Source organism: Gobio gobio (assembly GCF_949357685.1).
Source record: "Gobio gobio genome assembly, chromosome: 5".
In the NCBI taxonomy this organism is placed as follows: Eukaryota; Metazoa; Chordata; class Actinopteri; order Cypriniformes; family Gobionidae; genus Gobio; species Gobio gobio.
The window spans coordinates 5,619,640-5,643,660 of NC_137101.1; the positions used below are offsets into that span (position 1 = coordinate 5,619,640).

Genomic DNA, 24,021 nt, shown 5'->3' on the forward strand with positions numbered 1-24,021 from the left:
ATCCAGTGAATATTAGTTTCTCTTCCTCTCAATTCCGATTTCGTTTTAACTCCTACGGTGGCCGATTTAGTCCAAGATTAACATGGCTTCCAGTTCGACCTCGTCCACATTCGACACGGTGCCATCGAGTGTTAAAACGCGAAAGGCGAAGCTTGAATCCACGGGTATGTCCCTCTTCGGCTAATGTACTTTCAAGATGGAGGGGCAACATGGCGACCCGCATTCGAACCCTCACCCGTATGTATTTTCAATGGCATATTATAAACTTACGAGAATACTTTATTACTTGAAAGAAGTAAATATACATTAATGAGCACCTATATTTTTGAAAGAACTAAGTGTTTTTAGCTAAGAATAAACTAAAAAAGTTACACAGTGTAGCTTTAACATGGTTTGCTGGCATAGATAGGTATATGTAGAATCCACATTCAACCGTTTCCGATGCTGTCATCAGTCTCAATAAATATCAATACGTTTTTTAATATGCCACAACATTGCACAGCCTCCGGTTGTAAAACCGCTGACATTTAAAGCGGCCCATAGGAACAGAGGCATCTATGTGTATGTATATATATATATATATATTAGTGGTGGGCCGTTATCGACGTTAACGTGAGACTCTTATCGGGCGATAAAAAAAATATCGCCATTAATCTATTCTCAAAGTTGGGTTGGGAGCTGGGTCTATACTACGCTAGCTATGATGACTTTCACCTTGATATTTTAGTGCGGATATATACCTAGCCGAATTGCACTGTAGGGGCGCGAGAACGAACCTGTGTGTATGCCTACTAGTGTTGTCAAAAATATCAATATTTCGCTATGTATCGATACTGAAATATCTGAAACGATACAATACTCATTTTCTACAGTATCGATACCAGCGGCGCTCTCCTCTCCGACCGACAGCGAGTTGACACGCACTCGCCTCTCATTCAGTCCGTTTAACCCTCTGAACATTGCGAACGCGTGTTCTGCTGGATTTTTCCTCATGACCGCGTGTTAGTATTGGTGTGACCGGTCTGAATTTCGCGCGAGGTTGCACATAAAGTTAATTCTACTAATTCCCGCAGATTTCGCGCTTGCATCTGAAGCGCGCACATACCATAATAAAGCCGCCTCTGACATACAAGTGCAAAAATGAGCTCCTTTTTCCAGCTTATTAATTGTCAAATACACTCAAAAATGTCTCAATGCCCATCTTGGTGAGTTTTAACGTAAACACAATCTTAACCAGCTCACAGGAACAGTGTTTGGGATCCATGCCTGCGTCAGGTCTGAAAGGGACAGAAGTTATTTATTATTCAAACTACAAAAAGACAGCGATCACTTACGAGTACACATATTCTGAATGCCTTCACAGAATTCAAATGAGCCATTTTAATCTAGATTAATTCCAAGATTACAGTGAGATTAATCTAGATTAAAAAAAATGATCTATGCCCACCACTAATATATATATATGGTTGCAGCTCCTCTCTTCCCAGTCTGTCAGTAACGCTCTCTTTAATTCCTGTCTTTATGAAGCCCCTCCTTCTGATCTTGGTCGGCTGGACCAGTGTGTTGTGATTTGGTCAAGAGCTTTGAGTGTGTATAGGAGTTTCGACACACTACTAACTAACTCAGGCTCCGCCCCTTCATTCTGTCTATGCTTTTGGGCGGGGATTATTTCAATGTGGAATATTGTGACGTGTTCATTCCCGGAAGAAAACTCAAGACTACAATGGGGACGCGTTTCAGGGAGTTCAGAAACAGTGGGCCTGTTTACACCTGGACACTTCATGCATTTTCTCTGATTGGATAGCTATCCGATCATGAAAAGACCAGGTGTAAATGCCCTCTGAAACGCAGGCTGATTTAAATCTGATTACTCAAACCACTTCAGGAGGTGGTCTGGGCTGCATTCCAGATGAAACTGAACAGGTCTAAATGCATCTGGTTGTTGAAACCACATGTGTAAATTTTGCTCCTCCCAACAAAGCTACAAAATTAACGTGTGAGAGCGTGTTATAGGTTATAATGACATGTTATAGCCCGATATGACAGCGCTACTGCAGCACGCATCGCCACAGCTAAGCAGTTGAGTAACTCTTCGTCAAGCCAATGCACAAACTACCGCAAATAAGTCACAGACGCTCAACACACAATCATCTTCATTAAAGGGGTGATGAACTGAGAAATCAACTTTCCTTTGAGCCTTTGGTATATAAAAGTTCATCGTGATATAAGAATATCCTGTAAGTTTCAGAGCTGAAAACTTCCTTGTTAGTCAAAGAAAAGCTTTTATTGACACCAGGCCCAGAAAACGAGAGCTCTCTGAATATGTCGACCACTGACGTAATAGGATGCAAAAACGTCGCCTCTACAGATAAATATGTACGCCTGCTTCTGTAGCCCCGCCCACCGTCTCGTGGAGCTAAACAGATCGCACTACCGAGCAATAAACATGCCGAAGAGAGTTACACATTGCGCTGTGCCTGGTTGTGGAAGAACACAGCCCCTGCATAAGCTTCCTTCGGATTATAATATTAGGAATGAGTGGTTACATTTTATTTTTAATGAAGTTCCAGCTCGCGCGGAGAAGACATTGCACGTATGTTAATTTAACCACGGATTCGTTTGTAAACAAGAGACTGGATTTGCAGACAGGATGAGATTACATGAATGCATGAAGCTAATCACTAATGTGAGTAAAAATGTTTTATATGTGATAGTATTGCATTGTTACAGATCAAATGCAGTTACACTGTGTACATGTCTAACTAAACATAACTTACCACTGTCACAGGGCAGCCCAACGTCCGGGGGCTATGTGTTTTCCAGACGGGCTACCAATACACATCATAAATAGTGAAATAACATTCCTTTCTTGATGTGCGTTGTTCACTCTCTTCACTTGATGTTTGAAGGAAAAATACAAAATCGGAATCGGAAAAAATACGGAAGTTTTGATCATGCTGTCTGCAACGTTGGCGCGCGCGTATATCCACCGATCGAGCGGGCCAAGTAATATAAAATAACATTCATATTAATTGCAGGTGGATGATGGATAAATCATTGTGTTTGTTCCGGTTGCCGTTTGTCACACACTTTCAAAACAATGCCTTACGCATACTCATGTGGGAGCCGAAGCTCATTAAATATGCAAAGCTTATCCAATCCTAGCCGTGGGCGTTTACTTCCAAGTCTTCAGGGCGGCTCGCCCATCAAAACCGGCCGTGCCTTGAGAGAGCCTCAAAACCATGGCAGAAAATAGCCTATTACTTATTCATTATGATGTTTTTGAATGTAAAAAACACGCAAACGTCACAAGTAGACCTCAGACAACAGTATAAAAAAATGTAAAAAGCCAGTTCATGACACCTTTAAAAGTAAAGAAACTAAATGATCTAACCAGTGCTGTTGCCGCGCTCTCTCCAATTGCGGTCGTTGATTTTTTTCATTAGCTGATAGTTAATAAAATGCAGCTCATATCTGTTGTTTTTTGGTGACGTGAACTCCATTAAATCTGCATATAGCATGGCTTTTGAAGATCGGATTTATATCCGGTTTTTCGAGAGTCAGAGACACATTTTTGTGACCAAGTGTAAATGGAATTGTTTTGATAAATCAGATCTGATTAGTAAAAACCATAGACTGTAAAAAAAAATACTAAAGAAAGATGAACATGTTAAAAAACATAAGGGCCTTTTTAATGCATGGTATGTTCTAACCATGAAATATTTTTTCAAATAAGTTCTTTTATTACATGAATCATACAAATCAAAACAGATTTATAAAAATAAAATATATATTTTTGAAGGGGTACTTAGGGAAACGTCGCTATATGGCAACTGTACCGCACAGGAAAATGGTCAAAAAAGACGTTTTTCTATAAAATTATGATTTTCTTTTCTTTTCTTTTTAAATGATAGATTTATATACTTGAAACTCATGCAAACCAAAAAATAAGTAGATCCCTTACATTTTTACTTCAAAGTGGCTAATTCATCCTCACTCTCATCACATGGAGCTCTTCCTATTGCCATTTCCGTAAAACATTGCTGTAAGTTATTTAGTAGTAAGTTATTTTGTTATATATACATAAATACAACTATACTACAATAAACACTTCAAATAAATAAATAAGTGCAATCATATTATTGATGCTACTATCACATTACTGCAATTCCACTGTGGTACAGCGTTGCCATATGGAAATATTGATATTCTCTCACTTTACAGTAAAACTATGTTAGACAAAGTTGATTTATGAATAAAAAATGTCTAATTTACTTCCCAATTATGCTGCAAAAAAATCCCACTTGAGAAGAGATGTTTAGAAATGAGGTTAATAGAGCAATTTCTGGAGTCTTCCTTGTGAGGGTGAAGTGGGAAAGAGCGTTTAGGAGTGACATTCAAATGTCATTTGACCTAAAAACAGCACATCATTGGCTAGCTTAAGGCCTGCCCTTTTAATTCCCATTAGTTTTTTCTGAATAACAAGGGAGATGAGTAGAAATTAATTATTGCCATATGGCAACTTTGTACCATAAAGGGTTAAACGATCATACATGTATCACAAAATAAACTCCTTCAGGGTTCAAGCTTCGTTTTGGGGTTAATTTTTGTGTATATAAGAGACAGCAGAGACTGTGTTTTTTGTTTCTGTGTCTTGCAGTGATGTTGTGCAGTTTTTTGTCTTGCCTGGACTCTGCATGTCTGTCTGTCTTGTCTGTAGGCTCGTGTGTTGAATGTTTGATAAGCAGGTGAACCTGCAGTGCTGTCTGACTCTGAGATGATGAGTCTATCAGTGGTTTTTAAATGTATTTTCTATGTATATCCAGTCCAAGCTCGCTCCCTCTCTCTCTCTCTCTCGGGCTCTGGCTAATGATCAGAGCTGTCTGTGAGCTCCTGCTTTATGTGTGGATTATTACTCGCACAGCGTCATGGCTTATTAAACAAAAAAACACAAACAGATGTCTCTTCTCCCTCCTCGTGGAGTGAGCTGTCATGTTGCTGTGTTCCTAGCGGTAAATGTGTTATCACAGACAACATTTACAGTTGAACTGAGGCTCTGGGAATGTTAAAATGCTTTCTGCAATCCCTGTTTAATATTCAAAAAGGCGTGATGAATTGATGAAATGAATAACGCATTCTGAAGGGAGTTGGTTGTTACATTACAGTACATCAGATTTCCCTGATCACATGGAGATAGTAAGATGGGATGACTAACAGGATGATGTTGGAGGATTTTGTGCGCAAAAGATACTTTCATTCGATTCGGTTAAACAGCTGATTCATTCAGGAATGAAGTAAACGGCTCTCTTTATGAATAGGCCATTGAATCATTGGTTCACCCGATTGATTCGCTCAAAACGCAGATTCATTCAGAAATTAAACACCGCTGTGAATCACTACAGTTATGCGTGTAGGTAATATTTTAATTGGCAAAATTGAGCAATAAAAGACAGTATTGTGTCTAAAATATAACACAATAATAACTTCTTATTTATTGAACTATTCTCGGAGAATAACAGCACTCGTGTGATATTGCTTAACTATATCATATGATATAAATATGAGACAAACTCATCATGCAGTGAGTTGTCAGTATTATTGTTTTTGTTGTTATTAAAAAAAATATTACAATAATAAGTAAATTTCATTAGACTACAAAATGTTTTAGAATTATTATTATTGCTGTCATTTTTATTAAATATTGATCATGCAAGTTGTTAAGTCTTATGATTTTTGCATTGTGTCAGAAAGAAAAAATAATTATTATTCAGTTCTAGAACGGTTTTATTGTTTTATAATGTTTCCTGTGGTGCACTTATAATGTTAGCATGATGTTTACATCAAAAATGGTCATAATTGATTGATTTTAGCCTCTGATTTGAAAGCTCTTTTTGAAGGGGCGTGTCTGCTGGGAGACTTCAGTGTAAACGCCCACTGCTGTGATTGGCTGCTGTGAGAATTCAGTGATTGGCTAACATCCAGCATATGAAATGTCTAAGCATTACATGTGGAACTCTCGAGAAAACTTTTAGCACGTTTTTACTATTACAGCTCTCAAGGTTAACTGATCGTGAAAACTTTATTATAGCGTTAGTATATTTAGATCAATAGCATTACATTCAGATCTTGGCATGAAAGCTTGCAGTGATGATCATTGTAGCCGATCACACACATGTTGAGCTCATGAATGCAGTGATTTCGTCTTTGAAACTCGATTTCTGCACACTAACGAATGCTTTCATCATAACTAACCGCGCAAACACAATGTAAATAAGAGATTCGTTGTGTATAAGTTGTGAGAATAAGTTGAGCGTTTAGTCACTGGTTTGCTTTACTGACACATAGACAAAGAACATCTGACTGTACATTGTTGTGAATTTCCGTTGTTTCTTGAAGTAGAGACCAGGAGACGTCGGGATCAAGACAGAAGTGATTCTTTTAATGAGAACTCTCTGTGCTGCAATGTAAGATTACAAATTTATACATTGCTATATCTAGGTTCCAATGTAATCGATTATAACTGAAAACATTATCTATATTTGTGTTTTACATTTTGAAGTAAACTTGAGGAAATTCTAAGGAGATTACGTCAGGCTGTGTAAGTGGTTGAGACATTAAGTCTTTTGTCTCTATGCATTTCCTGACTATTTACCATGACAAGTTTAGAGCAATACTGCCTGAGTGATTGGATTAGCATCTATGCATTTGAATGGCACTGTTATGCTGATTGAATTACGGCTGATGAGACAGGAATGTAGGGTGTGTCCTTTTTACCTATACAACATTTGCATTGTATTGCTTAGAGTGTCTCCTCCCCTGCTGTATAATCTCTCCCCCTTTGGAATGTATATAACCTATAAGGTATGCTGTTTAAATCAGACTGTTTTCGGACGACCTGCAGCACAGCGAGTTCTCATTAAAAGAATCACTTCTGTCTTGATCCCGACGTCTCCTGGTCTCTACTTCAAGAAACAACAGAAGTTCACAACAACATGAATCATTACTCATCAGAAATCACTGGTCACAGATCAGCCATTAGAATGAACACGGCTACTAACATGTTGTGGCATTAATCGAGTTCATATCGTAAAAAGTCTGTTTGCAAAGCCTGCGCCGAAATGTACCGAATACAAATAAATAATGCTCGACTGAGACATTCACATTGTTGAAAATAAAATAAAAGAATCACATTCCTAGCATTGGGATCCTTTGGAAGGTAATGCTAGTCCGTCCTGTATCGCTGTTCTCTCCTCGTCATCTCACTAACACACCAGTGGGCGGGGCCAAAGTTGCAATGATGAAGTAGGCGTTGATTTTCTTCTGTAGAGTCGGTTTTTCACCACATTTCACCACGAGATGTTCTCTGTGCTTGTTTCTGGGATGTTCTCTGGGGCGGCAGTGGTTCAGTGGATCATGTAGGTTGTCTACAAACCGGAAGGTCCATCTGACCAAGTGTCTGGGTGTCCATGAGCAAGACACCTAACCCCAGCTGCTCCCGACGAGCTGGATGCCGCCTTGCATGGCTGACACCGCCTTTGGTGTATGAATGGGTGAATGTGAGGCAATATGTACAGCGCTTTGGATGGCCCTGGGTCTGTTGAAAGCGCTATAGAAATGCAGTCCATTTACCAGAAAAGCTGTTTTTGGACTAACAAGGACGTTTTCAGTCCTGAAACTTACAGGATATTCTTATAGTATGATGACCTCTTAAATGTCAAAAGCTGATTCCTCAGTTCATGACCCATTTAAAAACTATTTTGGTCGCTCTCTTATTTGGTGCATTTTCTGCTTTTTTAAAATGGATTATGAGTTTTATCTAAACTGATAGCTGATTTTAAGGTCACTTGTGCTTATTGTTGATGTTTTTTAAGGACAGACTTGAGGTCACAGACTAGATATCAGAGAGAGAGAGAGAGAGAGAGAGAGAATGTGTCTGTCTGTGTGTGTGTGTGTGTGTGTGTGTGTGTGTGTGTGTGTGTGTGTGTGTGTGTGTGTGTGTGTGTGTGTGTGTGTGCGCGTGCGCGTGCGTGCAGCTAATCTCATGCATCACATGTCATGTTCAATACTTAATTTCCCAGCTGTCCCATCAGCATATTGAGAACACGACGAACTATTACATCTGATCTGAGGGCTGCTCGTCTTTAGACCTCCATTATTCACAATGTTTCTTCTGCCCTCTTTAATCAATAGGATAGCTGAGAGAAGACAGGAAAAGATGGCATGGGAACATGATCAGGAAGTGATGTCCGTTCCAGTCAGATTGTGAAGTAAAACTGAGCCGGTTGTTAAATGAAAAGCATGGTTAATGCAGATTTATGCGGTAGCCGAGTAGGTAACTAATATGCTAATAGACGAGTTATGCTGATGCTCTCTTCATCAGGTTGAGGACGTGTGGATTTTTCTGCGTATGATTAACATGTTGATGAGCTCTTGGAGTGGCGTGTTTTCTGAGAGGAAGACAATGCTTGGCCCGGGTGGAGACAATAGAGACAATAGACCCGTTTACCCCGATCGATGGGTCGCCATTTACATCTCTCGCGGTCTGGTTGGTCCGAAAACATCAGGAGTGCATCTTTGCTCTCTGTTTATTTGGATACAGATGCTGGAGTAGCTTAAAAATGGTAACGTTCAGTCTGTAAACAGCACGCGTTTCCTTTATTAAAGCCTCTTATGTGACTCTATAGAATGAGTTGTGTGCTGTGTCTTTGTGATTAAACTCGGTTGAAATGTCTCAAGTTGTCTGTAGTTGTTGCTTTGAGATAATCTATATGATAAAGTACTCAGAAAAGTTGATAAAATTAACTATATTAAAGGTAATGTTAGTCCGTCCTGTATCGCTGTTCTCTCCTTGTCATCTCACTAACACTCCAGTGGGCGGGGCCAAAGTTGCAATGATGAAGTAGGCGTTGATTTTCTTCTGTTTTATTATAGGCACATTCCACCGCGAGTTCTCTGGGCTTGGTTACCAGAATAGCTCATCCTCTGCAGGAACATATACAAATTTTTGTATTATTCTTTAAATTATAAATGGCTCTTTAAAATGGTTGTGTCAATGTTTCCTGCCCCTGTCAATGGAAAATATGTCAGGACAGAAAACTGTGTTTGTTAAGCTTCTTTATGAGGTCTTCAATCTCAACTTGAATTAACTTGGCAACTTTTTTTATTCCACTCCCGGCCAACAAAGCCAAGACAATGACTCCGTCAAGTAGAGATGATATTTAAATTGACAGTTGTGCTATTCATGTCTAAGAAACGAACTAGTCTTGACAGAGTGACATTTGACGGATCATCCTCTGCCTTATCTAATGAAACCGTTTTAGTTTTTCTTTGCTTATGATGAAGTGTTGTTCTTTCCTCATGGCCTTAGATATGGGAGAAGTCCATCACTATCAAAATTATAGCTAACTAAAACTAATATCATTAAAAAAACGCTGTTTGTAAATATCGTTGTCTATGTAAAGTCCCCATAAAACGTGTGTGTGTGTGTGTGTGTGTGTGTGTGTGTGTGTGTGTGTGTGTGTGTGTTAGTGAGCGTGTGTGTGTGTGTGTGTGTGTGTGTGTGTGTGTGTGTGTGTGTGTGTGTGTGTGTGTGTGTGTGTGTGTGTGTGAATTTCAACCTGAATTCTCACCATTATATGTTTGGTCTATGTTTGGTGTGTGTGTGTGTGTGTGTGTGTGTGTGTGTGAGAGAGAGAGAGAGTCTGTGAGTGAGTGAGTGTGTGTGTGTGTGTGTGTGTGTGTGTGTGTGTGTGTGTGTGTGTGTGTGTGTGTGTGTGTGTGTGTGTGTGTGTGTGTGTGTGTGTGTGTGTGTGTGTGTGTGTGTGTGTGTGTGTGTGTGTGTGTGTGCGTGTGCGTGTGCGTTAGTGAGTGTGAGTGAGTGAGTGAGTGAGTGAGTGAGTGTGTGTGTGTGTGTGTGTGTGTGTGTGTGTGTGTGTGTGTGTGTGAGAGAGAGAGAGAGAGAGAGAGAGTGTGTGTGTGTGTGTGTGTGTGTGTGTGTGTGTGTGTGAGTGAGTGAGAGAGAGAGAGAGAGAGAGAGAGAGAGAGTGTGTGTGTGTGTGTGTGTGCGTTAGTGAGTGAGTGTGTTAGTGAGTGAGTGTGTGTGTGTGTGTGTGTGTGTGTGTGTGTGTGTGAGAGAGAGAGAGAGAGAGAGAGAGAGAGAGAGAGTGTGTGTGTGTGTGTGTGTGTGTGTTAGTGTGGGCATGTTATTGTGAAATATCAGGACACAAATGTGTATAATGACATAGGTATTACAAAAAGAGGGTGAAATATGAGGACGTTCCCCATGTCCTCACTTTTCAAAATGCTTATAAATCACACAGAATGAGGTTTTGCTGCACAGTCTCCTGTGAGGGGTAGGTTTAGGGGCTGTGTGTGTGTGTGTGTGTGTGTGTGTGTGTGTGTGTGTGTGTGTGTGTGTGTGTGTGTGTGTGTGTGTGTGTGTGTGTGTGTGTGTGTGTGTGTGTGTGTGTGTGTGTGTGTGTGTGTGTGTGTGTGTGTGTGTGTGTGTGTGTGTGTGTGTGTGTGTGTGTGTGTGTGTGTGTGTGTGTGTGTGTGTGTGTGTGTGTGTGTGTGTGTGTGTGTGTGTGTGTGTGTTTGATGGGTAGGTTTAGGGGCAGGGGCAGTGTAAGGGGGTAGAAAATACGGTTTGTACGGTATAAAAACCATTACGCCTATGGAATGTCCTCACATTTCACAAAAACAAACGTGTGTGTGTGTGTGTGTGTGTGTGTGTGTGTGTGTGTGTGTGTGTGTGTGTGTGTGTGTGTGTGTGTGTGTGTGTGTGTGTGTGTGTGTGTGTGTGTGTGTGTGTGTGTATGTTTTGCCACAGGACAGCAACTGCAGTAAATTTTGTGTCATCTTTGCAGGACTGTGATATATAGAGTGCGCGAAGTAAGACTTCCGAAGGACTAAACATTTTTTATTTTTTTCAAATGTATCCGCTTTGAAGAGCGTTTTCAAAAGACTTAAGACGTCTCAGTGTGGGCTGAAGGCCAAAACGGAGAGAAAAATATACGTTTTCAAATGAAAACATATTAGTGTGGACATGGCTGAGACCAAGACAAGACAGAGTACAAAATGATCTTGAGACCAAGACCTGTCTCAAGTACTACAACACTAGTAAGTGCAGGTCTGGGATCAGATTTTATACCTTAATGAACATTATCCAACACAGGTTTTTCGACCAGTGTCGTTGAGAAATGTCTCTTTTAACAAAAATATAAACTCTTATTGTTTATTAGCAACACGTAATCTATTTCAAGTTAATCATGGGACTTTTCAGTGGTATCGAAAGGGAAATCTCACTGGTGTTCGTACCATGAGAATCCATGTTTATATATGACATATCTTTAAAATTAATATTATATAAAACATTTATTTTATTATGGTATAACATGACTTGTGATATATTTGGTGACACATTTTACACAGGTTAAGGAAAGAAAGGGGGAAAAAAAACTGAACAAACACGAAACAGAGGTTCCAAAGCCTTTCAGTATTTAATATTTCTATTTGATATATTTGTGTATGCCCATCTAAATGGATAATATCAGCCGAGCTGGTCGAGTTGAATTGCAGTGTCTTGTTTTTGCAGGTTTTGAACGTGGCAAAGAGGAAATCCTGCCTCTGAAAGAAGACTCCTCACACTCCATATCCAAGAGCAAGGTAAACTCACACTCTAGCAGGCTCTTATTTATTCTCCCTGCCCATGATCCTCTGGGGCTGGAATCGGATCGATGTGGGTCGGCTGGTCCTCGAGCAATCTCCAGCCCTTATTTATTAATTATACATCGTCAAGAGCATCTCAGAGGTGACAGGAAAGCAGGGGGCGTGCATTGATTAGCAGCGCTTCAGAAATAACACTCGGTAATATGATCAAATAAGCAGAACCAGATAAGACCGGTTACATGACCACACATAACTGCTGAACCTCAGACTGTCTCTCACCGCGTTTCAGTTGCGTCAGAGCCGGGCAGGTTTGCGCTGTCGTAGACGTGCCGCCACATCCAGACAGGATCATGAATAGATACATTTGCAATCCCAAGTCACAGATCCCATCAAACACCAGAGCCGGGTTGCAGTCGAGAAGAATTAGCAAATATCTTTCAAACCCCTTCAAAGGCATAATTAAGCACGGTTTCACGTTAGGAAATGTCTCCTATCGGCTTTGAAAGGCTTTGGTGTGAAATTAAAAGACAGATCTATAGACCCACCTGGCAGGTGAACTGAGTAAATGTTCAGACTTTGAAGTGCTTCTTACTAGTCATGAAACTGTATTTTGCATTATTTAGTTTAAAAAATACACTACCAGTCAGAAGGGATTTTTTTTTAAGGTGGTTTTCCTTTTTATTTTTCCAAGAAACAGGACTGTTTATTTGTGAAACTCCACCTGTCACCACTTTTATATATTATGTTATATTTAGTGCTTTCAAATCGATTAATCATGATTAATCGCATCCGAAATAAAAGTGTGTTTACATATATATATGTGTGTGTGTACTAGGGATGTCATGATACCAAAATTACAGTAGTCGGTACCAATACCATAAACATTTTACGGTTCTCGGTACATATTTTGGTACCACAGCAAAAGGTTTTTTTATTATTTAAAAAAAAAAAAAATTCAATGAGTTTATTATTCATGAAAATCATTATAAGTAAATAATACATATAAACATTTAAAGGCTACATGCTGTTTAGTTAAAAAGGTCAAGTGAAAAATAAGCAGGCCTATAATAATAATTATTATTATTGGTATTATTATTATTACATAGAGACGTAGCTAAATCTACTGTACAACAGTAGCCTAATATATTTCTGTTAATTTCTTCAAGTTAAACAAACTTTCATTTTGAAGACCTTTGAGTGTCTGTGTTCATGATATGACCGTTTTCTCAAATGAAACGGTAAATGCTCATGAAGTGACGGTTTATGTGTTCATGTCCTCATATTGTGACACGGCAGAGGCTAAAAAGACAGCGAGTGTCACGCGTGCGTGCGTGCGCGCGCATGTGTGTGTGTGTGTGTGTATGTGTGCGCGAGCTGCAAATGAAACCGTGCATCTGTGCCGTTCATTCACACACAGACGCAGAACATGCAGGATTAATATTTAAATAGTATTTTGCAGTTTAATATTCACAGACACTAGAGTCTGGAGCCCTGCGCTTAGATAAACACAGAAGCGACTGAACGCAGCTGCGAGTAAATACTAATTTGTTACATTTATATAGCGCTTTTCTAGGCACTCAAAGTGCTTTACATATAGAAGGGGGGGAATCTCCTCATCCACCACCAATGTGCAGCACCACCTGGATGATGCGACGGCAGCCATATTGCGCCAGTACGCCCACCACACACCAGCTGATTGGTGAAGATATATATATATATATATATATATATATATATATATATATATATATATATATATATGAGGATGATTAGGAGGCCACGATGGACAGGGGCCAATGGGCAAATTTGGCCATGATGCCGGGGTTACACCCCTACTCTTTATCGATGGACATCCTGGGATTTTTAAATGACCACAGAGAGTCAGGATCTCGGTTTGACGTCTCATCCGAAGGACGGTGCTTGTTTCAGTATAGTGTCCCCATCACTATACTGGGGTGTTAGGACCCACACAGACCACAGGGTGAGCGCCCCCTACTGGCCTCACTAACACCTCTACCAGTAGCAACCTAGTTTTCCCAGTTGGTCTCCCATCCAAGTACTGACCAGGCTCAGCCCTGCTTAGCTTCAGAGGGAAACCAGTCTTGGGCTACAGGGTGATTTGGCTGCTGGCTGCCGGCTAAGTGCTGTAGTACCGAGTAATGAATATACTCGCTAATACAGAAATGCTGGTATCGTCACATTTTTTTAAATTTCAGTACCGACTTGTTACCGAAGTACCGGTACTTGTGACAATCCCTGGTGTGTACTGTTTATAATTATGCATATATAAATACACACACATGCATGTATATATTTACGAAAATATTGTATATTTATATATAAAATATTTACATTATATATATACATATACATGCAAATATGTCTTACATATATACATAAATGTGTTTATTTATATATACATAATAACTGTACACCGTACACACACATATTATGTAAACACAAACTTTTATTTTTGGATTTGACAGCACTAATTATATTATATTATAGTGTAGCAGTTATTTTAGTATCATTGAGATACTGTTATATTTTTTGTTTTTTAATTACATTATTTTTTATATGTGCTACACGATAAATTACGTTTGCGATCTTCATTCAAACACCCATGTGATTTTATTCTTAAATGACCACGATTCACCTTATGAAATGAACGTGATGTTTCAAATAAAGATTGTATCAATTACAATTTTTATATGTTCAAAATATATATTTATCATTAAATCATTCACTCAAGAGATTTGTTCAGAAATGCTGATTCATTCAGTCTTAATGAGTGAGTCATTGAATCAATCATTTTGCTAAAATAATTAATTCAATATTTTTTTAATAGACTGCAGCAATTAACATGTTGTCTGAACCTCTAGTAAAATAAAATTATTTTGTTTAGTTGTGTATTCAGATTTTATTTATTTATTTGTTTACAGGGACAGTGCATATTAATGAACATTTCTGTCAATATGCCAGAGTTAGCCAAAAGGCTATTTTTCACCTGCAGTCCCTAAAGATTCGTGGGAGAATCATGATTTGTTTTGGGGGTTTTTTTGTCATGTGCATAAAGTTTTTGAGTTTTAGTTTATTGATAGTTATTTTAATACTTCAGTTTAAAACGAAATAAAATTGAGAAATGTTGATATAAAGTTTATGAAATAAATTAACGCTTTTTTTAAATGGTTTTGGTTTTAGTTAATAGTTATATGCGTGTATGTATAATGAATTATGACATTCATTTAGGCCAGCTTAAAATATCATGATGTACAGCATGCAGTGCAAGTTACTAACGCCTGTGTTGGTTTCACAGTCGGAAACCAAGCTCTATAATGGCTCAGACAAGGACGTATCGGCGTCTGGAAACAAACTTACGAAGAAGGAGTCACTCAAGGTACAGCCACACTCATCAATGACATACAGAGTTTCACTGTGTTTAATAGTTATGTATTATAATAACTAATAATTATGACTGATGTTCGTTCAGGTGCAAAAGAAAAACTACAGGGAAGAGAAGAAACGCGCCACTAAAGAACTGCTCAGCACCATCACTGATCCGTCTGTCATCGTCATGGCCGACTGGCTCAAGGTGTGTCATTTAAATGTGTTTATTCTTATAAGCCGTCTTCATATTGGAGGTTTTGCTGTGGAATCAAGTTAGTTGCACTGAAAAAAATAAACTTCTGCTGCACGATTAATCGTTAAAAGTTCACAATCTCGATTCAAACACCCACGTGATATTCCTAAATTACAGTGATTCGGCTATATGTCTATTAAACATTTGACAAGTACGATCACAGCGAACCTTCAGACAGTAGTTGTCATGTTTGTGTATGAAACAGCTTTACAAACCATCTTTTTAACCACACAGCATCATTCAAATTATAAGTACTGGAATAAAATGTTATAGTTCGGATATTAAAGGAGAACTCCGGTGAATTTTTAAGTTAATCTTGATCGTTATACCTTTGTGAGGACTGTCTATAGAAAAAAAAAACGAACCGGATTGGTGCTTGCAACACGGAGCTGTTACAGCCCAGAGCTCCCACTCAGCTAACACGGCAGTTATGTGGGCATATATATACATAAAGAGTGTCTTTTTGCCTCTTAACAGACACAAAATGCAATTAAAATGTCTGTTCAACATGAACAGGGCCCTTACATGACAACGAGATGCGTTTAGCAACTTAGCCATTGTTTAAACTCACCGAAATTGTGTTTTAGAAGGAAAGCTGTAGTCTCGCGCTGAAGTCCCGCGGGAACTCAGTTGTAGCCGGTAAAATGTAAATAGTCCAGGGGGGAGGAGCGTCGTGTGTGTGAAGAGTGATGATCGGCTCACAAGTGAAGAAGAAATGGTTCGTAACGCTCCTCCCCCCTGTGTACGTGTGTTGTGCACCCGCCTATAGGCGCACATTACTAACGCGCCCTTTAAATAAAAATAAAAAATACTGCGCTATTGACTTTAGACCAGGTTTTTGTTGGTCAATGGCGCAGTCGTTCCTCAAAATAGCAACGCGCCAACAATGCGCCTGAACACACCTGGTTTTCAGACCAGCAAACCCATGGGCGAACAGATGGCGCGAATGCATTTGCTATTTAAAGGGTTAGTTCACCCAAAAATGAAAATTCTGTCATTAATTACTCACCCTCATGTCGTTCGACACCTGTAAGACCTCCGTTCATCTTAATAACACAAATGAAGATATTTTAGTTGAAATCTGATGGCTCGGAAAGGCCTCCATTGGCACAATGCACTTTACACTCTCAAGACCCTTAAAAGCTACTAAAGATGTCGTTACAAAGTCCATCTCACTACAGTGGTTCTACAATAACTTTATGGAGTGACGGGAATAGTTTTTGTGCGCAAAAAAACCCTAAATAACGACTTGTATAGTGATGACGATTTCAAAACACGGCATCATGAAGCTTCGAAGCGTTATGAATCAGTGAGTCGATTCAGCGGTTTGGATCGCCAAATTTGCAGTTTGGCGGTTTGACACGTGATCCGAATCATGATATCTATTGATGAATCTATTCTCGTCGCTTCATAAAGTTATTGTAGAACCACTGTAGTGAGATGGACTTTGTAACGACGTCTTTAGTGCCTTTTAAGGGTCTTGAGAGTGTAAAGTGCATTGTGCCAATGGAGGCCTTTCAGAGCCATCAGATTTCAACTAAAATATCTTCATTTGTGTTATTAAGATGAATGGAGGTCTTACAGGTGTCCAACGACATGAGGGTAAGTAATTAATGACAGAATTTTCATTTTTGGGTGAACTAACCCTTTAAACACGACGCTGGACGTGAAAATGATAATAGTATGAAAGCAATAGTCTTGTTTTAGTATAATGCATGTCCATTTATACATAAATGATCTCAAAATTGTCTCGTTCTTCATTGAATCTCATGCAATTCATCCACGTCAGACTGATGCATGTGCTCTACTATTACGTTTTGGTAGTAAAACCCAACAGGACAAAAACATGTTTAAAAATTGAACGGCACTTCTCATTTTGACGTCTCCTCCTGAGTCTTTACGTCGCTGCAGGGGTAAACATTGATAAAAACCAATGTGATAGTATGCAAATAAAAAGACCTGCAGGGACAGGAGAAAGGGGAGTTCAATCGATCTTAGGTTTGGATCAAGTAATCAAACCACATGAAAAAAACATCCTCAAAAAGACCTGCAGTCTCATATGAGCCCGTTTCATCTCTCTCAGATCCGTGGCACGCTGAAGAGCTGGACCAAGCTGTGGTGTGTGCTGAAGCCAGGCGTCCTGCTGATCTATAAGACCAATAAGAACGGCCAGTGGGTCGGCACCGTGCTGCTCAACGCCTGTGAGCTCATCGAAAGACCCTCGAAGAAGGATGGGTTCTGCTTTAAGCTCTTCCACCCGCTCGAGCAGTCCATCTGGGCCGTCAAGGTATGTGAGAAAACTCAGCGTTAGTTAGGGCTGCACATTATGACAAAAATCACAATTGTCGATTATTCCCTTGAAATTGTAATTGCGATTTCTTAAAGGAATAGTTAACCCGAAAATGTGATGTTTATCTGCTTAACCCCAGGGCTTCCAAGATATAGGGGACTCTGTTTCTTCAGTAGAATACAAATAAAAAAAATTAACCCCAACCGTTGCAGTCTGTCAGTAGTATAATGCATGTGAATGGTTACAAAATCTATGCGAGTAAAAAAAAAACATGCACAGACAAATCCAAATTAAACCCTGTGCCTCGTGATGACACATTGATGTCTTAAGACACAAAATGATCGGTTTGTGTGGGTAATTTTTTTACCTCTAAAACACCACTATGTCCAACAGCCTTGAGCGTGCTCTCACTTCCGGCGCTTGCATAAACTACGCCAGATCGTGTACAGACCGGAAGTGATCGTGCGCTCAAGGCTGTATGACATAGTGGTGTATTAGATATTAAATATTACATATTACATAACACACACAGTTTCTGCCAATCTCATGTTAATCTTGAGTACCTATAGAGTAGTATTGCATCCTTCATATCTCTGAAGAGTCTTTAGTTTTATCAGATTTCTAAAAGACTTTCTGAAAACAGCCGAAATCGTGGAGGCGTGCAGTGGGCGGAGCTAAGTCTTTGCACACACACACACACACACAATACATCATCGCATTATCCCTGGATAACTTTTGATTCACTATACGTTCATGTTGTTTACATTTTAAATGCACTTACACGGCGATTGCCAACAAAACACACACATTTGATGCAGTTTCACTCACCGCCTGCGTTTTCGACTCGTGACCGGGAACAAACAAACACACTTGCAGAACTCCGTTGCTGCTCCGGGAAAACAAACTGCATCCACTGTTTCCTTAACGCTGGGATATTTGTGAAGCTGAACAAGGTTATCTTTCCCTCACGACCAGAAACACACTTCTTTAGTGACATTGTTGATTTCGTGGTCTAAAAACTAAATGACAGCGCTGCTGACGGCTCCCGTAACCCGAGCAAAGCTTGTTGTTGACATTCTTGCTCTGGTTAATGTGTGTGTGTGTGTGTGTGTGTGTGTGTGTGTGTGTGTGTGTGTGTGTGTGTGTTTGCTCATCCGGGAGATGTGCCCATACAAGGAATTCCGCCCTTTATAACGTCATATAGGGCCATACTCGGGGAAAAAAACTTTCCGAAACTTTTTCGAATCCTGAAGGAGTGTATTTGGCACAGAAATACTCCGTCATACGTCCAACTCTCGTCCAACTCTCATTTTGGCCATGTTTAGCATGAGAATCAACTCTTGAACAGTGTAAATAAGTCAGAATGCATGAATGAAATGGCATTAGACCACCCCCCCTTTAAATAATTAAAAAAATGCTATGAGAATGGGCTCTTTGATATTATTTCTAGTGTAAAAACTGCCATTTGGATAGTTTGATGAAGTATTTACTGTGTTTACGCATGTCTCAGGGTCCTAAAGGAGAAGCCGTAGGATCCATCACACAGCCGTTACCCAGCAGCCACCTGATCTTCAGAGCGGCTTCAGAATCTGACGGTGAGACACACACTCAACAGACTGCCAAAAACAGAGCGCTGTATTTTACTGTTGTTTCAATCTTTGCGTGATGTGTGCAGGCCGATGTTGGATGGACGCTCTTGAACTGGCTCTGAAATGCTCGAGTTTGCTGAAGAGAACGATGATCAGAGAGGGCAAAGAGGAGACAGCGCAGACCGCAGAGCACTCGCACATCAACTTCTACAGTCTGCTGCGGGCACACAACATGCAGGGCTTTCAGTAAGAACACATTAACACACCGAGCTGTCATGTTACGGGCTCTTTAGATTCATATTTTATTCAGCATTGACACTTCACGAACTTGCATATTCATTTTTAATGTCGGACGTTCAGCGGCAGAGTTACTTGAAATCTTAAGCGAGAGTTCAGTCATGGATCATATAATACCAGATAGTTATTTTTATATTATGGCACACGAGAAATATGATAACCAATAATACAAATCTTCAGTGACTGTGTTTACATGCACTTTTTCTGTGGTGTTGGTTCTGGAAGTATTTTTTCCATTCATTATTTACCATTGGGATAAATAAAAGTCTTTATTAAAGCGTTATACGCCATGAACCAAAACAACCAGCTATGAAACTTTGATTTGAAGCAATTAAGTATTTGATAATCAGACTAAAAGATAAAGGTACAAGACTATAGGTAAAGAACTACAATCTCATGAATGACATTAAAAACAATTGAAAATTACAAAACCGTTTATTTCAGTTGATTGTAATATATGTAATTATATAGCAAGATGTCATGATCACAACAGCTAAAGAGCTCTTTTGGCACATTTTGCTCGTCTCTACCCTCTGATTGGTGGAATTTTCAGTATAGCATTATGGGTAATGTAGTTATTCACCATAAATTCAGCTGTCAAACATGATTATTTAAACAAATAAGTTGAAATAATCTGGGCTGACGGCGTCAACAAAACCATATACAATCGAGTAACAACCTCGTAGCTCATAGTAGGTCTGTCTTTAAAGGTTTATTACTTATCGTCAAAAATAATTTTCACTATGGAGAAAATGAATGGAGTTTTAACTTCCAGAACGGAGCATATAACTAATGTAGTCAGTGCATCACTAATGCAAGTCCTGTGTACTAACTGAGAGTTTGCATGATCCGTCAGGTTTAACGACAGTGACCAGTTTAAGGATCCGGACCTGTATTCTGATAAGTCGGACCGTGAGAATGAGCAGGAGCAGGAGGAGTGGGAAAACGAGGTGGAGAAAAGTGAAGAGAGCGACAGCGACACGTCGGAGCGACAGGAAGACTCGTACGTCGACCTGGATCCCAACGAGACGCTGCGGGAAACGCCTTACATTGAGCAGAGCCACGAGGAGCTCGGAGAGGTGCGAGTGAAGCCCAGTTAAATACAATCCCTCATTTAAAAACACTGTAAATGGTGTGTAAATGATGACATTATCATAATGTCGTTTGACTCGAGTGGAGTGCTATTAATGCACAGACGCTATCACAATATTCAGACGTCTATTTTTACAGCAGACAGCTGGGGAGATGAACAGTACGTCTGTGGTGGATATGACACAATCTGTTCATTCAATGTGTGTGTGTGTGTGTGTGTGTGTGTGTGTGTGTGTGTGTGTGTGTGTGTGTGTGTGTGTGTGTGTGTGTGTGTGTGTGTGTGTGTGTGTGTGTGTGTGTGTGTGTGTGTGTGTGTGTGTGTGTGTGTGTGTGTGTGTGTGTGTGTGTGTGTGTGTGTGTGTGTTTATCAGGCTGGCGAAGCGGCTCAGACAGAGACGGTATCAGAAGAGAATAAATCTCTGATCTGGACTCTACTGAAGCAGGTCCGGCCCGGCATGGACCTCTCCAAAGTCGTGCTGCCCACCTTCATCCTGGAGCCACGATCCTTCCTGGACAAACTGTCTGATTACTACTACCATGCTGACTTCCTGTCGGAGTAAGATAACAGTATTTAGATGGTCCTTATATTCACAAATAAATCGGAAATTAATAAAAAAAAATAATTGAAATAAAGCTGAATAAAAATATATCAATGCTTGTTGAAAAACCAAGATGAAAATTGGAAATGTTGCCAAGGCAACTGACTAAAATAAATAGTTGAAATATGAACATTTCTAAAACTGTAATGAAAATAAAGCTAAATATTAATAAATTAATCACAATTTATAAAAGAACATCAACATTACTAAAAAAAATTATTAAAATGTGAAAAATAAGATTAAAGCTATCAATTTGAAATAGTAATAACTGCTAGTAGTTTATGAATAATAATAAAATTACACTTGAGCACTAGTTATGTCATACATGAAGTTGCTGCCTATCTAGTGTTTCAAAACTGCCTTGTTAGGTTCTACTTAAAAAATATATTGTTTAAAAAAATTAAGCAAGTCTTAAAAAAGTATTGCTTTTTAAATTTATATTTATATTTTGAAATGTATTTAAATGTAATTTATATTAAAATAATTTCAGCATAATTAAGGATAAAGTGGGCCAAACATGGTACAATCACGGTCACTAAATAATAATAATAATAATAATAATAATACAATTAATTTAATTATATGTATTCATATGAATGATATGAATTGTGTTTAAAAAAAATTAAGCAAGTCTTAAAAAAGTATTGCTTTTTAAATTTATATTTAAATAATATATTTATATTTTGAAATGTATTTAAATGTAATTTATATTAAAATAATTTCAGCATAATTAAAGCTACACTGTGTGATATTTCCCCCCATCTAGCGGTTAAAAGGTATATGACCATCCAGTGAATATTAGTTTCTGTTCCTCTCAATTCCGATTTCGTTTTAACTCCTACGGTGGCCGATTTAGTCCAAGATTAACATGGCTTCCAGTTCGACCTCGTCCACATTCGACACGGTGCCATCGAGTGTTAAAACGCGAAAGGCGAAGCTTGAATTTACGGGTATGTCCCTCTTTGGCTAATGTACTTTCAAGATGGAGGGGCAACATGGCGACCGGCATTTGAACCCTCACCCGTATGTATTTTCAATGGCATAATATAAACTTACGAGAATACTTTATTACTTGAAAGAAGTAAATATACATTAATGAGCACATATATTTTTGAAAGAACTAAGTGTTTTTAGCTAAGAATAAACTAAAAAAGTTACACAGTGTAGCTTTAAGGATAAAGTGGGCCAAACATGGTCAAATCACGGTCACTAAATAATAATAATAATAATAATCCAATTAATTGAATTATATTTATTCATATGAATGATAATCACAACAAATTGTCATTGTTATTGTGATTATTATTATTAGATATAAATGTTCTTTATTTCACTGGATTATTTCTCTCAGTATGAAGGCAAAATAAAATGTAAAAATACACGTCAAAATCAGATTATAGTTTGTTTTATTAAAGTAACTACCATAGTTGTCTGTTGTTTATGTCATCAGAGCGGCGGTGGAGGAGAACGCTTATAACCGTATGAAGAAGGTGGTCAAATGGTACATTTCTGGATTCTACAAGAAGCCAAAGGTAAAGACAGATTCACTAACAGCCATCAGGAGTCTTAAATCTGTCATGTTACTTCATATTCCCATCATTTTGGTCATTGACAGGGTTTGAAGAAACCGTATAACCCCATTATCGGAGAAACATTTCGCTGTGTATGGATCCACACCAGGACGACCAGCAAAACCTTCTACATCGCAGAACAGGTAAAGCACTGACATCCGCTTTCATTCCAGTTAGTATTGAACTACACACCCAAGATAATGCCTCTGTCGTCCTCCAGGTATCCCATCATCCTCCAGTTTCAGCCTTTTATGTCAGTAACAGGAAGGATGGCTTTTGTCTCAGCGGCAGCATCCTGGCCAAGTCCAAGTTTTACGGTGAGATAGAAGATGCGCTCTATTAAAGCGCATGATTTTGTATAACACACGTCTAATTGTGAGTTTGTTGGTGTCTTTTAGGAAACTCTCTGTCGGCCATCTTGGACGGTGAAGCCAGGCTGTCGTTTCTGAACAGAGGGGAGGACTATGTGATGAACATGCCCTACGCTCACTGCAAAGGTCTGTCTGCGCACATGCACACGTGTTAAAGTCTGTTAAACACCCGTCAGCTCAGCTAACACCCCTGACTCTGTCATACTGCACGACTAACCCTATCCCGTTGTCTTCTGTAGGGACACATCTAGGTATGTTTACATGTGTAGTAACTCGTTTGGACTGCTTTAGATACATGTGCAGTATACAGGCTAGATTTTGCATTTAGTTAGACTTTGACAGTTTGGTAACACTTTATACCGGATATCTCTCTTAATAATAACAACAAGACAAACAATTCATTATGTAATGCTTAACAGATCATTAGCTAATGTACATTTAAATATATTTTTAATTGATATATATTATATATTTGCTTAAGTGTGTGTGTGTGTGTGTGTGTGTGTGTGTGTGTGTGTGTGTGTGTGTGTGTGTGTGTGTGTGTGTGTGTGTGTGTGTGTGTGTGTGTGTGTGTGTGTGTGTGTGTGTGTGTGTGTGTGTGTGTGTGTGTGTGTGTGTGTGTGTGTGTGTGTGTGTGTGTGTGTGTGTGTGTGGTTTATATAAAAAATGTGTGTATACACTGTGTGTGTGTGTGTGTGTGTATGTATATATATAAATAATATATTTAATGTTTAATTATTTATATGTATTTATGATTTACATTTATAATTTACTTAATTATATTTGTAATTTAAATATATGTATAGTATTTTTAATATATATTTTGTATTATAATTTTTTAAAATAAATAATAAGATTATTAAATATTATAAATATATATATATAAATATTATAAATACAAATTC

At 38.8% G+C, this 24,021-nt stretch overlaps 1 protein-coding gene across 4 annotated transcripts in view; it reads left to right on the forward strand.

Annotated features, from left to right (window-relative positions):
* The window catches only part of osbpl8 (oxysterol binding protein-like 8), a 126,513-nt gene that overhangs the window by 84,126 nt on the left and 18,366 nt on the right, over nucleotides 1–24,021 (forward strand). For all 4 annotated transcript variants that reach the window (XM_079816853.1, XM_079816852.1, XM_079816854.1 and 1 more), the window contains 12 exons: nucleotides 11,594–11,664; nucleotides 14,984–15,064; nucleotides 15,158–15,259; nucleotides 17,391–17,594; nucleotides 19,108–19,192; nucleotides 19,273–19,432; nucleotides 20,340–20,562; nucleotides 20,947–21,131; nucleotides 22,625–22,706; nucleotides 22,790–22,888; nucleotides 22,966–23,062; nucleotides 23,144–23,242. In XM_079816853.1, coding sequence (XP_079672979.1) covers nucleotides 11,594–11,664; nucleotides 14,984–15,064; nucleotides 15,158–15,259; nucleotides 17,391–17,594; nucleotides 19,108–19,192; nucleotides 19,273–19,432; nucleotides 20,340–20,562; nucleotides 20,947–21,131; nucleotides 22,625–22,706; nucleotides 22,790–22,888; nucleotides 22,966–23,062; nucleotides 23,144–23,242 — 1,488 coding nt within the window. The remainder of the gene's footprint in view (nucleotides 1–11,593; nucleotides 11,665–14,983; nucleotides 15,065–15,157; nucleotides 15,260–17,390; nucleotides 17,595–19,107; nucleotides 19,193–19,272; nucleotides 19,433–20,339; nucleotides 20,563–20,946; nucleotides 21,132–22,624; nucleotides 22,707–22,789; nucleotides 22,889–22,965; nucleotides 23,063–23,143; nucleotides 23,243–24,021) is intronic.